This window comes from Mytilus edulis, chromosome 3 (assembly GCF_963676685.1).
Source record: "Mytilus edulis chromosome 3, xbMytEdul2.2, whole genome shotgun sequence".
NCBI lineage: Eukaryota > Metazoa > Mollusca > Bivalvia > Mytilida > Mytilidae > Mytilus > Mytilus edulis.
The window spans coordinates 65870379-65886725 of NC_092346.1; the positions used below are offsets into that span (position 1 = coordinate 65870379).

General features: G+C 30.5%; 2 protein-coding genes across 3 annotated transcripts; one reads left to right on the forward strand and one right to left on the reverse strand.

Moving 5' to 3' along the window:
• Positions 1–3874: 3874 nt before the first annotated feature.
• On the reverse strand, positions 3875–6443 carry LOC139517151 (uncharacterized). 2 transcript variants are annotated; one of them, XM_071307859.1, is made up of 4 exons: positions 6120–6443; positions 5849–5938; positions 5581–5653; positions 3875–5061 (listed from the first exon to the last, which is right to left on the reverse strand). In XM_071307859.1, exons 1-4 carry the CDS (start codon positions 6441–6443, stop codon positions 4895–4897), a joined length of 654 nt encoding a protein of 217 aa, XP_071163960.1. In that variant the 3' UTR covers positions 3875–4894. The 2 variants fall into 2 exon arrangements, with proteins under 2 accessions (XP_071163960.1, XP_071163959.1); XM_071307858.1 differs by having other exon boundaries at positions 4921–5275.
• Positions 6444–14123: 7680 nt separating this feature from the next.
• LOC139515388 (uncharacterized) lies at positions 14124–16292 on the forward strand. The gene has a single exon (XM_071304956.1). The coding sequence runs from the start codon at positions 14124–14126 to the stop codon at positions 16290–16292; it is 2169 nt and encodes a 722-aa protein (XP_071161057.1).
• Positions 16293–16347: the final 55 nt, after the last annotated feature.

Below are 16347 nucleotides of genomic sequence, written 5' to 3' on the forward strand. Positions count from 1 at the left end.
AAAATGATCCTCCATTCATATCTGATGATGTTAAACGAAACAGTAGCGGAAACGATTTATTTTGTAATAAAATGGACACTTTTGCTTTATCTGAAGATATTTTTGTAAATACATGTATATTGAATAGTGAACTGTTTGTATTATTGAGAAATGATCCTCTTAGAAATGAGATCGCTTTAAATCAAAGGCAATGGTTTTATCTTAAAGCGAGTATTTCACATATTGATAAATCAATCTTTGATTGGAAAAATGTTGCTAAGTTATAAATGATTTCTATCCTAACTATTGTATATAAGAACATATTAGAAACAGAATAAAAATTTGATCACTTACTGGTGTTATCTTCACTCGCCATCTTCAACTGCTTCAGAAAGTATGAATCCAGCTCCAGCTGTTTTCTTTTTCTTCTTTAGCCTCTTGAACGGGCCAGATTCTGCTGCAACAATCACCTTTCTGACGTCCGACTCTGACACTCCCGCCTCCTCATCGCTATCGCTGATAGCAATCACCTTTCTCTAAAATAAGAATATCATAATATAGAAAATCATCTTAAAATTTTAAAGTTATTTCAATGTTTTCAATTTTTTTTTTTTTTTTTTTTTTTTTTTTTTTTTTTCTTTTTATGGTACATTTAATTGGATAATTACTTTAAATTCATAAACTTGAAAATTATAACTACTTATTTTGATTTACATAGAAAAAAAAAACAAAAGTTGTTTTACCTTTCTTTTCAAAGTAACTTTTTTTACTTCTTCTTCTTCTACTTCTTCTTCTTCTTCTTCTTCTTCTTCTTCTTCTTCTTCTTCTTCTTCTTCCTCTTCAACAACTATAACCTTCTTTTTCCTGCTAGGTTTTTGCAGCTAAAAAAATTAATATATAATAAAAACAATTGAACGTGTAAGAAATCATATAAATCAACGTTTGCTGTGGGAAAGAAATTCGTATTTATTAGCGGTTGAGAAATTTACCTAGAAACAAAAATGTTGAAATATCTGCAACTGAACGTTTATCAAAACATTTTTTACTTGCTATCAATAACTTTGAAAATTAATACTAACAGTGGTGAAATCAACCCAGAAACAAGTGAAATATCTGCAGCTGAACGCAAGCCGCTTGTAAATACTCTCTATCAATAACTTACTTTTAACTAAAACGTTTGTTGTATATTAAACCTATAAAGTATATATTTATGTTCAATTATTTGCTGTTGAAGGATAATTAGAACGTTTATCATATAGTTTTTACTCGCTTTCAATAACTTTGAAAATTATGTGTACTTACTAGCAGTAGTGAAATTTACGAAAAAACATATAAGGTGAAACATCTGCAGCTGGTGCTTTTATTAAACACTCGCAATATCTTACTTTAAAATAATTTTGTAGATCGCTCCTATTTCTTAGAGAATAAAATATATATCACGCTCAACTATTTGCTGCTGAACGATAATAATTTAGCTATATGTTCATGTAAATATTTACTGCTAAATATTAGAAATCACTAACCTGTTTTTTTATTTCTGCCTCAGCTTTTAAAAGAACTGGCTTCAGATTGCATAGCTCTTTAAACTCATCAGTCCCAAGAGTTATGCTTCTGCTACTTGTTAAACTGCCTATGTGGATATAAACATATCCCTTGTACGGTGTAACCGCAATGTTCTTCTTTCTTCCAAAATTCAACTCAGCCCGCTCTACTTCTCCACCAAATCCCCTCATGTACTCAACCTGGTTCATCATTTTTATCGCTTTATGATAGAATTGAGTGTACCGCGTTAATAAAGGAATAAAGCTTCCGTTTCATTAAATTATGAATAATAGTTTCCAACACTTATTTACTCCTAAAGGCTCGCCAACCTTCCATTATCCATGTTACACCATTTTATTAATTCATATGTAATTTCAGTGTAGATCTGTCCCGATCGCGATTTTTCATGTCAGATTGATCTCCAATATTGCGGCAGTATTTGGATAATACACCTTCTGTTTACATTAAATCTTAGTTCATCAGTTTAAATATAAAGTGTTTATCACCTTTCAAATTTGAAAAGTGATCATTACTCAATAAATTTTGATTGTTTTTATTTAAGATCAATTATATATTATAGATTTGTTCGAACCGGATTTTGATGGTTATTTTTTACATCTCATTACTATTTTTTCTCTCTATATATAATTTTTCCTTCATTAAAACAAAACCTATTTTCTTTTCTTTTCTTTGGATCATATTTTCAATGGTAAATCGAGTTGGATTTTGACGATTATTTTTACATCTCATTACTATCTCCTTTTTTTTTCTCTCTCTCTCTCGCTCTAATTTTTTTCATCGTTAAAACACCTTTTTTCTTTTCTTTGGATCATAGTTTCAATGGTGAATCCTATCTCCTTTTTCTCTCTCTCTATTTTTTCCTTCGTTAGAACATAAGCGACTTTTTTCTTTTCTTTGGATCATCTTTTCTTTGGATCATATTTTCAATGGTGGATCATATCTCCTTTTTCTCTCTCTCTCTATTTTTCCCCCTACATGCTACTTTTTTCTTTTCTTTTCTTTGGATCGTAGTTAATTGTTTTGCTCATGACTTTTTTGCAGCTAGCTAATTTTTCCCATGTGTAAATATTTCATTTGATAAGATTTGAGATTGAAGCTTGTGGATTACCATCTTTTATAATTAATAGTTGATAAAAATGTTTTAAGCAAAGTTTTTGTTTTGCAAATTTCTAGATATGCTCTTTTCTTTTCTTTGGATCATTGTAAATGGTGAATCTTGTTTTGTTCATGACTTTTTTTTCAGCTAGCTTCTTTTTTCCTGTGTAAATATTTCATTTTCTTGACAAGATTTGAGATTGAAGCTTGTGGTTTGACCTCTTTGAAGAGTTGTCTCATCAGCAATTAAACCATATTTCTTTTATAATTAATAAATTTAAAGTAGATAAAAATTAATTAAGCAAAGTTTTTGTTTGCAAATTTCTAGATGATATACAAATGGTGTCAACTGGTAATCATCCACATTGATTGGGGTAGCAATGCAGTGGGAAAAGTTTAAGAAAAGTCTAATTTATTAACACATATCAAATACAAATACTTTATTCCATGAAACAACATAGTAAGTTTCAAAACAAATCAAGTTTTCTGCACTATTTATATAACAATTGTAAATAATATAAACAAGAGAACTATCAAATGAAATTTGGTTATAAAAAACTTACATCATTTGTAATGCACCATTTTTTTTCACATAAAACATGTTATAGAAAGCACCATGACAGCGGTTACAAATCAAGAATTTTTATATATTTATCTCTAGGTTTAACTTAATCATATAGCACTATAAAAAGTAATAAAAACAAAAGAAAAAAAGTTTAAGCAAACACAATATGATAAAATATGCGATAATATGTTGTAATTAAATTTGGATGCTGTAAATTCTCATATGAAAAAATTCCAAAGATGAAAATGATGATAAAGTAAACATAAAAACAAAAAGTTCTCCATAAAAATGTTTTAAGCAAAGTTTTTGTTTTGCAAATTTCTAGATATGCTCTTTTCTTTTCTTTGGATCATTGTAAATGGTGAATCTTGTTTTGTTCATGACTTTTTTTTCAGCTAGCTTCTTTTTTCCTGTGTAAATATTTCATTTTCTTGACAAGATTTGAGATTGAAGCTTGTGGTTTGACCTCTTTGAAGAGTTGTCTCATCAGCAATTAAACCATATTTCTTTTATAATTAATAAATTTAAAGTAGATAAAAATTAATTAAGCAAAGTTTTTGTTTGCAAATTTCTAGATGATATACAAATGGTGTCAACTGGTAATCATCCACATTGATTGGGGTAGCAATGCAGTGGGAAAAGTTTAAGAAAAGTCTAATTTATTAACACATATCAAATACAAATACTTTATTCCATGAAACAACATAGTAAGTTTCAAAACAAATCAAGTTTTCTGCACTATTTATATAACAATTGTAAATAATATAAACAAGAGAACTATCAAATGAAATTTGGTTATAAAAAACTTACATCATTTGTAATGCACCATTTTTTTTTCACATAAAACATGTTATAGAAAGCACCATGACAGCGGTTACAAATCAAGAATTTTTATATATTTATCTCTAGGTTTAACTTAATCATATAGCACTATAAAAAGTAATAAAAACAAAAGAAAAAAAGTTTAAGCAAACACAATATGATAAAATATGCGATAATATGTTGTAATTAAATTTGGATGCTGTAAATTCTCATATGAAAAAATTCCAAAGATGAAAATGATGATAAAGTAAACATAAAAACAAAAAGTTCTCCAAACATTATATACATATATATATTATTTACATATATACAATAATACCAATCATATTTGTTTTTTAATTTAATTTATTTCTATTACAAAACTAAACATATGTAAATGGAAAACTAAAAAGAATAATTTAATGAAAGGAATAGATTAATAATGAACTTTAATACCAGAGAAAGTAGATTATTTAATGAAAAGAATAGATTTATAATGAAATTTATGGTTTGAATGAGCATGAAACATATAAACTAAGGTGAATTTATAAAAACAAACTACATGTATACTACTATTTACAATATAATAAAATGAGAGTAGAGAAATGCGAGTATAATCAAAATCTTTTCTTTAATTAAAATAAAGTGTAACTAATCCAAATAAATCAAATGAAAGAAAATTGAAAAGTTTTGGTGATATAATTTTTCATAATATAAGTAGATTTGTAGAATACATCCTCATCAGTGATTATTAAAATTTAGATAACAGTGTATAAATAAGTTTATAAAATTTAGAAAAAAGATTATAAAATTTAGAAAAAAAAAATAAAAAAAATATAAAATTTAGAAAAAAAATTTAAAAAATTTCATAAAATTTAAAAGTTTAGAAAATTAATCATAGGTTAGTCTCTGTGGCCGAATAGATATCCTGTTTGATCTTCTCAATATTCTTGGTGGTTGTTGTTGTGCTGGGGCTACTCGTCTGTTATTTTCACGTGGTGGAAAAAAATAATTTATAATTTCTTGAAGCCTTTCATAAATTGCGATGAGGATATATTCTACAAATTAAAAAGTAGTAAATACAGAGATAGATATTAACTTAAACAGTTTTTTTTGGTGTATTAACAAAATCTGCAATTTCTATTTCGGATAGTGAATCTGCATCGACATTGAAGGAGAATTGGTGTTGGCGGAAATTGGTTTTTGCAGTTCTCTTCTTTTTGCAGATGCAAAATAACATCAGCGACAAGAGCATAACACATGCTAGAGATGCTGTAAAGATAAATTTGAATATGTCACTTACTTTAAAAATTATAAAATATATTGATATATATAAATAGATTAGACCATTGGTTTTTCTGTTTGAATTGTCTTTATAGCTTACTGTTTGGTGTGAGCTTTTGCTCTGTGTTGAAGGTCATACTTTGATCTATAATACATTGGCACTCATACCGCATCTTTTTCTTATTTATAAATAAGTGTTTTTATTAGAACATGTATATATTTTTATTTTATTTATTTATTTTATTTTTATATTGTTTGTCAATCAAATAAATAAATTAAATTTAGATACTTACCAAAAATCATTATAAGAATGATCTTAATATTATCTAGACCCTTGTCTTCCTCCTGTGCATGTGGTGTTGACTTCTGAAATAAAGAAATAAAATCATGTATTTCATGAAAATGTTGATATTAAAAAATCTTATCCTTCACATTTTAATTTGTTTTTAAGCACTATACTATAGAGAATACAAATTGACTCGTTCATGTACATGTATTTCCTAATAAAAATAGAAAACAAAACGGACGTTTTAATTAAAAAAATATCAGATAAATGCTTACCAGTTGTTTATCAGTGGTGCCGATTGACAATGTGGATCCTGGTGTTACTCTTGTTGCTGCTGTTGTTGTTGTAGAAGCTATGACTCCATTCTGTAAAAAAAAATATACATAATGTAAGAAATGTTTTACACAATAAAATTAATAAATAATATATAAGATCTGCTCATAGTTTAGGTTGTTTCTAGTCACTTTACATATAGAGACAATACTACGTGATTACTTTAAAGCTCTTATTATTCTGTTATTCTTTTCTAATTTCCTATATACTTACATCACAATGTATACCATTAACAATTGTTATTGTTTCTGGTGCTGCTAAAACATTGCTGCATTTAGAATTTCCTTGTTTGATCTCAATTGAATGCAGGTCTCTATTATTTGCAAGGTCCAATTGTCCGGCAACAAAAAATCTTTCGAATACGACTTTCTTTACATCTAGTCGGATTCTGGTGTTGTAGAGCCCTGCTCCAGTCCATCTGCAATGGAGAGTATCCCCCTCCACTGTGCATACATCTCTCAATTCATGCGAGCATGAAACAGCTGACATTGTGAAACAAATGATGATGAATATAAACATGGTGTTGATGGGTGACATTTTGCAAATATTTTGAGGAATTAAATACCCGGATGAGAAATAAAAACAATAGTCTAATTAGGGAATAAATTAGGGGTAATTAATTCCGTGATATATGGTTGGGATAAGAGTGGTAGATGGATAAGGTTTAATTAATGTTTGAGTATGGATTGTTTTAATAAATAATAATAATAGTTTTTACAATATACGCTAGGGTTAGGGTTAATTAATATATTTTCAATTCTTATTCATTTTTGTTACAAATGAAACTTAAAAGTTTTATAAAATTTCTTCTCTCAACGCGAAGTCATTTAATCTTCTATTTTTTCAGTTTTACTTTTAACTTCTTTATCCAAAATATTAACAATTTAAATTGTCTATATGTTAAATGCGATGGAAAATAAATCAAAACATTCTTTTATAAGTGAAAAAACAAAATTTTCATTTAATATTATACAACAGTTATATTATGTAATTTTCTTGACGTCTGCAAAATGCAACGTGTGAAAAAATCAAAACAGTCTTTTATATTTCTACAAATTTTAAAATCCAATATTTTGATATTATTCAACAAATATATTATACAATTTTGCTAGCGGGAACAAATTTTTGTCAACGTGGCAAAAATATTTGCTGCTGCCACACAATATATACTACTATTTACAAAAATCAACTGATTCTCTTACTATTTTTTATAATCTTATATAACCACTACTTTCACTATTGCAAACTGTACTTTTAAATTGTTCATATTGCATGTATATTTTCTCCAAGTTATGAGCTTAAACATAATCATATAAATGTAACCACTATGGCTTTGTTGCAGACATTTCTTTTTTTATTGAAAGTATTTATTTTGATATAAGATATTTGTTTCTTATCAGCTATGCGCTTCAACATCATTTACAAAGTACGCAATAACATTTGGAATCATTTTATTCTTTTTTTTTACACATTTCTCTAGATAAACAGTGTGCTTTGAGTAATAAATAATCTGAATATATATAACAAATAAAAATCATCTGAATATATATTTTCGTATTAATTTTTTTTTATTTCTTGTTTCTAATGATGTATTTGATAAAAGATATATACCATGATCCACCCGTCTCCAAATCATACTTTATCTCCATTACAAGAAGCGGGTTTTGTTTTGTCTTTTCGAGAGAATTGCTTTTAAAACTATCAGAAATATGTACATAATTATTATAAGATATAATACTACTAGTAATTGCAAAGAAAAAAATGATAAATTGATCACAAATTATTGTATATCTTCTGCATCATTCACAAAAATATACCCGGAATTGAGCCTGTCAGTTTGTGGTTGTTTTGACAGATTCAGAATGTTTACAAAATGTATGTGATGCATGCATAGGAAGATACGCCCAACCTATCAGCTCAATAGTTCTGGCTCCTTTTGAATGCGATTTGATCAGTTTTTGAATGCTACTTTGATTTGTCATCTTTATCGATTCGTAAGATTTGATGATTTGTATTTATATATACAGTCGAATATATATAGTGGTCACAAACATGTTTTATGCCACCACATTCTTTTTATATCTGTACTAAGTCATTAGTTTGTATTTCAGTTGTTGTCGATAGTTTATGTCTGTCATTTTTGTTTGTCGTAAATTTTGTTTTAATATAGGCAGTTGGTTTTCTCGTTTGCATTTTCGACAATTTTTTTTAACAGAGCCTATTATAGATGACTTTACATTATGTTATTTTCTCCTCATTGTTAAAGGTCGTACGGTGATATACACACTTCTTTTCTGTGTATGTTACATTTTAATGTTTTGTTTCCGTTGTATTGTTGTTCTCCTCCTATATATATGATGCGTTTCCCTCAGTTTTAGTTTGTAACCCGGATTTGTTTTTTTCTCTATCGATTTATGAGTTTCGAACAGCGGTATACTACTGTTGCCTTTATTCTTTCGAAAGCTGGTGGACAATTATAAATATCATTCGCAATCACCCCATATCTTCATATGTATATATACACGTAAACGCATATTTCAAATTGTTTTGATATAAACCGTCTGATCGTCAATAAAAGGTTTGTGAACTCAAAATCTACAACAAATTCTAATAAGAAGTTTAACAGAATTATTCAACTTAGCTGTGTAGTTGTGAGCTGTTTTTGAGCTGTTTTTGACAAACAACTTTATGTGTCGGTCTCCATTTGAATGTCGTCGGTGAAATTTACAAAAAAAAATTCTCCTCTGAAACTACTGGATCAGACTTGACCACATTTTCCCTTGTAATTCTTGTTTAAATATGTGTTCATTGGTATCTCCTGTCAACCATCATGGCTGACATTGCTAAAACAGAACATATATATATAGCGATTAAATGCAAAAATGTCTATTATCTCGTAAACGGAAAATTCAAATCGGAAAGTATCAACAAATTGAAAAATCAAAAGCTCAAACACATTTCACAAATGGAAAACAACTGTCATATTCCAAACTGACTTTATACAAGACTTTCTTCGTTAAGAAAATGGCGGATTAAACCAGGGGTTACAGCTAGCTAAACATCTCACGTGCTTGACAGTATCAAAAATTCCATTATATTGACAACAATGTATGAGCAAATCAAACAAACATAAAACGTATAAATATCAAAAGTTAGGGTACAATAGTCAACATTGTGTTATTAGCTTAATAACTACAAAAACAACCAACTATGTCAATAAAGAAAAGCAAAATAATGGATTTTGATTTGTGACAAAAATTTTCAGACGTCCGAAAACCATGTTTAAATCCCCCCTTTAATTTTATTGCTGATTATGATATTTGATGTTTTGTTTTGGTACATACATCAGACCATTCGTTTTCTCATTTGAAATAATTCTCATTTGTAATGTTGAGACCCATCATAGTTTGTTGTTTGGTTTAAGCATCACTTACCTTTGGCTGTACATTTGCCATAATTGTCTCCTTACCACATCTTCTAATTTTAATAAAGAAGTAAATTGTAAAGTGCAACCGATTTGTATACTGCAATTTCAAGTTTCCCTCAAATACAAAATTTTACTTAAAAAGTTATCCACTGCTAGTGGACGTTTCGTCCCCGAGGGTATCACCAGCCCAGTAGTCAGCAGTACGGTTTTAACATGTATATCAATTATATGGTCATTTTTATAAACTATCTGTTACAAAACTTTGAATTTTTCGAAAAATGTAGGATTTTCTTATCCCAGGAATAGATTACCTTAGCAGTATTTGGCACAACTTTTTGGAATTTTGAGTCCTCAATGTTCTTCAACTTTGTACTTGTTTGGCTTTATAACTATTTTGATCTGAGCGTCACTGATGAGTCTTATGTAGACAAAACGCGCGTCTGGCGTATTAAATGATAATCCTGGTACCTTTGATAACTATTATATACGTTTACATTGAACAAAATATTAAAAAATCAATAACAGTACGTTATACATTATGATGTTCCATTAGGTTAATTCCTATATTAATTCCATGAGATTATGTATTGACAGACTTCTTGTACGTTAACAAAGTTCAATGTTGCGAAGGAAAAAATTAAGGGGGCAAAAATACAATAAGAATTAAAAATATGATGAGAATAAGTTTTGTTTAATTTTAATGTAAAAAAAACTTACTAAAAACATGTAAAAAATGAAAAGTTTGTTCTAGATAAGAAAAAAGTAAAATCACAAAAATACTGAACTTAGAGGAAGATCAATTGGGAAAGTCCATAATCACATGGCAAAATCAAATAACAAAACGCATCAAAAACGAATGGACAAAAACTGTCATATTCCTGACTTGGTACAGGCATTTTCAAATGTAGAAAATGGTGGATTAAACCTGGTTCTATAGCGCTAACCCTCTCCCTTTAATGACAGTGACCACAAAAGAGGTAAGGAAACCACAACTGCATGATCTTCAACAAGCAGTCGGCTAATGATTACAGCCATCTTGACTAATTTGTAGATCTTTTTTTCTGTATATTTTGGTTATTTACATATTTATATATTCAAGTTCGACAAAAATTAGTGAAAATAGTCACCCAATAACACAAACTCCTGTAAGGCTTCCACTAACATTTTCAGCCATGTCAATTCTTTTTTAATTCTTGTTCTTATGATCTATTTTGCTATTTTATTCTCACTCAATGGTAGTTTTCTGAATAAAAGCCAAAAATGGTAAAAGTTTTTATTATTCTAGTGCAATAACTAATGAATGGAGACAAGTGAGTAGACTTGGTTCTGTAGATTTTTTTTTGCTATTTACACTCTTTATTTCCTACAATTGCAGATAAAAAAAAAACAAAAAACAAACAAAATATCTTTGAGCGCTGCACCATCAACTCAACCATAGAAAGTGGTATTACAGCGCAACAAACTAAAACTGACAAAATCAGCTGGAAAAGGCTTTACTCATCAAATCGACAAAACGCACAAATAAGACCAAAGACATGATATATATATTATTTTACCATAATTATCCTTGTTTATAAAATATAATACACTAAGCAGTTATTATTTTATTGAACTAATTTCCACAGATACTTAAAAAAAACCCACGTTTTTCTCTCTTAGAATTCAGAAAAATACATCCATACACAACTGTTAAAAGTGCATCAATATGATATTCGCTAATTGTTCAATTAATCAAATCAAAATCAATATCTTTAAATATATGCATTAATTATTTTTATTTTGTCAAATGTGAGTGACTATATAATTGTATTGAAATCGATATAGAATTTTTCTTGGGCTCATATCCGGTAATTTTCTTTAGCTTTTAATGGCTTCTTGGGCTAACGATTTTGTTTTGTTTTGTTCGGTAAAGTGCTGATATAAATTGCAGAAAAAATAACTTCCTCATTAAACAAGAGCATCGATGCGTTTCTAATGTCAGCTACAAGATGACTTGCATAATAATACAAGACAGCCTTTACGTAATAGCTTATGGACAACCTGCAATTAATTGACATCATTATATGGGCTTTTATGTCATAAGTGTTCACGTATATTCCTATAAAAAGGTACATTTGTCGTCAGTGTTTGATATGATAATGGCTTAATAACGTTTCTCTTCCAGTTGACTATGTTGTAGTTGCAAATATATCTTTTTGTCATCTAGTTCCGATTGATGATATGAATAAAAAAACAAATACTCAATATCTGGGTTTGCTTATCTGCAATTATCTGTATATATGACAACTTCTGTAAAAAAAATGACAGTGGTTTGTGATTTTAAAATATTGTTGCAAAACACTGCGAGTATTTATAGCAATTGTCTGAAACACAGTGGTATATATGTGAAATAAATTCCGTTTGATAATTTTCAATCGTATACATAAATGGTTTAGTTCTCCAGTTTGCTTGACTTTATATTCGATTAGCAATTTAGTGTTTAATCAAAACCTTTACCCTTACCCATGTTGCTCTACATGTGCAAACGATTACTATCTCAGCATTACACCTTCAATATTTTGGGCAACTTAATCCAAGCGGTAATTACGCAGATGCTTATGTTTAAAGTATACCTTACAGGAGATATGGTGTATGTATCAGAAAGCCATAGAAATAAAACAGTGAAACCACAACAGAGACACAAAGGTCAACATACAATCTGGAAACATTAGGCATGTTTATACTAAATTTCAATATTTACAAATGTTTATTCGAGCAGCTTAGACAAGTTTTTACCGAATTTGACATATAATCACCGATCTGTCATCAACGTCAATTTATTTGAGACATAAATAAGAGATTAGGGTTGGAGGAAGTTTATGTACGATAAGGGGATTTTTAATGATTGCTTACTATGTATATATATAAGGGATAAAAACTGGCAACCGAACAGAGCAAAACGTTGAAGGCAACAGTAGGCATCAAGTACCAGATTTTATCCCTAAGATACATGCCATTTGGCAATTGAAATGTGTTCACATGTACATTTGTAGTTACGTTTAATATTAACAGTAATAATTGTTTGTAAAATTCTTAAATTTATTTATGAAATATATTGATGTCGTGTCACTCTAGAAACCACATTTCAGAGATTGTTAGCATCTTGTCCAACAAACTATGGATTATGAATACATGATAATAACAAAATCAAGATATGAAGCAGACGTACTAGTTTCGAATGGTTTCATTCGAAACTAGTACGTCTGCTTCATATTGTTCCTTGAAATTAAAACAGAATGTTAACTTCAAAACATAGGTTTTATGAAGATGATTTTCACATTTATTTTTTTGAAGTAACATGTTCCCGTTTACAGTGTATATAGTATACTTATTTGAATAAATTCGTTTCGCTTGTGAATGTTTCCACTTTAAAGATTTTATGTACAGGGATGTACTCTTTTTATGAGCTTTTCATACTTTTGTTAGCATTACATAACTTTTTCTTCGATAAATTCCTAATACCAAATCAGGAATATGACAGTTATTCTCCATTCGTTTCATTGGTTGATATGTTTATTCTGTCATTTGTCATGGACATTCCATTTTTGGATTTACCTTTTCGTGGTAATTTTATTTATACGTCTGTTCCAACTTCTTTAGCTTCTTGCTATTGCTTTATCAGTTTATCTCGATTAATGTTTTTTTAGTGTTCTTTTTTTTTAATTATTTTATCATCTGCTTCTCTCTTTTTTTGTACCCATATATAGATCCCATAAATCAGTTCCAGAGCACCTGAGATCACCCCCAGTTTTTGATCGGGTTCGTGTTGCTTAATCTTTCGTTTTCTATGTTGTTTCCTGTGTACTTTTATTTGTCTGTTTGTCTTTTTATTGTCAGCCATGGCGTTGTCACTTTATTTTCGATCTATGAGTTTGACTGTCCCTCTGGTATCTGTCATCCGTTAACAAGATGCAAATCAGGGTAAACACAAAAATGAAAGAATTCACACGAACTGTGCATGGACAAGGAAATCATCACCTTGTTATGCATGCAATAAACGCCATAATTATCTGGTCAATATATCTAAGGATCTAAGACATGCCTCTAGTGACTTGAGACACAGACACATCGTATCTGTCAAATAAATTTTGTAGGGTAACCATAAAACTTATTTAGTGTTGATTACAGTCTTGTTCTGCCTACAATGAAGCATTATGTTTGCGCCAAGAGCACATCCTTGTAAATGAGGTCCGTAAAGTGAAAACATGCACGAGCGAACCGTATTTATTTAAAACATAATTGATCGCTCTGGCATAAGATAATCACGAATATAATGCCTACCGATGTTAAAACTACATTAAGGTATAGCTTGCATCAATTATTTCGATCCTGATTAAGGAAATTACGGTAATGTCTATGTCTGATGTGTAGAAGTGTAGTGCGTTTGTTTTAAATCCTCCATGAACCCCCTTATTATTGTTTGTAAACAAGCAGGCGAGATGCAAGGTGTTATTCGTAGGGAGGGGTGTCGGGAATTTAGCGCGAATATATACATGTTAACGTTGCTACTTGACTTATGTAATTATGACGTTACTTATATAGCAATGGCTAGACGTTAGAATAAACACGATCTATACACAACGCATTTTATCTACTTTACACAACATTTATGGTGCCGTGACCAGGATTCGACAACAACACCAATTCGTATAGTGTACGACTGTAGCTGTAAAAAATCGCCAGATCACGCAAGTTTGAATGACTGCCTTATGTCAACCCCGCCAGATTTGAACGACTTGACAAAAATATTAATGGGATTTAGAACCAAGAAGTACGCAATAAGCACGGACATTGAAAAGGCTTTCTTACATATCGGATTAGATGAGAAAGATCGAGATTTTACACGCTTTTTTTGGTTGAGCGACACAGATAATCCCAGCAGTACTCTTACAACATATCGATTTAAATCTATTTTGTTTGGTGCAACAAGTTCACCGTTCATCCTTAATGCAACACTACTTAAACACTTGGATGCATGCAACACAAATATATCAGCAATGATGAAGAATGACCTTTACGTGGATAATATTTTGTCCAGTTTGGAAAATGAAGATGACGCCGCAAAGTATTTTGTACAAGCCAGATCATTGATGTCGGAGGCTGGATTCAACCTTCGTTCATGGAGTTCAAATTGCTCAAAACTTACAGATTTAGCCAAACAACATGACGTATGCGAAAAGGAAACTTTTGTCAAAATACTTGGACTGAAATGGGATACAGTTAAAGATACGATCACTTTTCAAAAAGTCGACTTATTTGATATTGAACTACCAAATATTACGAAACGTGAAATTCTTAAACAGTCGTCACGTATTTACGATCCGCTAGGATTACTTAGCCCTGTATCCGTACGAGCAAAGATTTTAATGCAGACATTATGGGAACAGAAGTACGAATGGGATGAGCCACTACCATTAGAAATACAGACAACATGGAAAAATTTAGCCAAAGATTTGGAGAAAACGACTTATACAGAATTGAAAAGACCGTATTTTCCCAATTTACCAGATCAGAAAACCCAACTTCAGGTTTTTGTAGACGCTAGTACAACTGCATACGGAGCAACTGTTTACATATGTAACCATCATGAGTCATCATTAGTTATTGCAAAGAATAGAGTAGCACCGCTTAAACAACTGACACTACCACAGCTGGAATTAATGGCCGCATTGATTGGAGCACGACTAGCCGATCACGTAAAATCAGTTCTACACATAGAAAACATAACGTTTTGGTCAGACAGTCAGATAGTACTACAGTGGTTATCAACTTCAAAGCAATTAAAAAGGTTCATACGAAATAGAGTAACGGAAATACGCAAATTGACCAATACACAAGAATGGAGATATTGCCCAACGAAAGATAATCCAGCTGACCTTCTTACTAGAGGACTCAGCGCGTCACAGTTTGAACATAATACACTATGGTTCAACGGACCCGAATGGATCTCTGATGCATCAAAATGGCCGTCATGGAAGCCAAATGACACAACAGTACTACTTACCAGTACAGATATAGAAGATTCAAGTACAGCGGACAAAGAAATAGATAATCAACAAGGAATACACCAAATTGTGCAAATTACTAGATATAGTACATTATCAAAATTACTACGAATAACAGCTTATCTATTAAGATTTATACGAAATTGCCGTTCGCCAATATTACAGAGAAATAAGGCGAAATACGTTTCAAGAGAGGAATTGCAGGATGCAACAGAGTGTTGGATACTAAATTGCCAAAGAACTTCATTTAAGGACGAAATGTTACACTTGAAATTAAAGGATACTAAACCTACTGTTTTAGTTAGACAACTAAGATTGTACCTGAATAACAAAGACGCAATTTGCTGTGGAGGGAGAATTCATAACGCACCCGTTTGTGAAAATACGAAATTTCCTTATTTATTACCTAGAAGTCATCATTTTACGAAATTAGTTGTTCTTGATATACACAAGTACATGAAACACTCAGGAGTTTTATCAACAGTGACTCAGGTACGACAAACTTACTGGATACCCCGAATTCGCCAATACGTAAGAGGAATTTTGCGAAATTGCGTAATTTGTCGAAAAATCAACAGTAAACCATATACAGCACCCGATCCTCCGCCACTGCCAAAAGTTCGATTACTTGAAGCACCGCCTTTTACAATTACCGGCGTAGACTTTACCGGAGCGCTGTACATTAGAGATACACATGATACTGAACACAAGGTTTTTATATGCCTATTTACTTGTGCTTCAACGAGAGCCGTACACCTGGAAGTTGTACCGGACTTATCAGAAAAATCATTTTTACAAGCCTTTAGAAGATTCGCTAGTCGTAAATCTAGACCACACACCATGATATCGGATAACGCCTCGACATATTTAGCCGCCTCGGAAACATTAAAGAAATTAACCCAATCACATCGCTAAACGATACGTTGTCAACATATGGAACAACTTGGAGATCCATACCAAAAAGAGCGCC

Coding starts and splice junctions, on each gene's coding strand:
- LOC139517151 (XM_071307858.1), bottom strand. CDS start 6,443: ATGTCACCCATCAACACCATGTTTATATTCATCATCATTTGTTTCACA. Junction 5,939..6,119: donor TTAATGGTATACATTGTGAT/GTAAGTATATAG, acceptor TTTTTTTTACAG/AATGGAGTCATAGCTTCTAC. Junction 5,654..5,848: donor GCACCACTGATAAACAACTG/GTAAGCATTTAT, acceptor TCTTTATTTCAG/AAGTCAACACCACATGCACA.
- LOC139515388 (XM_071304956.1), top strand. CDS start 14,124: ATGGGATTTAGAACCAAGAAGTACGCAATAAGCACGGACATTGAAAAG.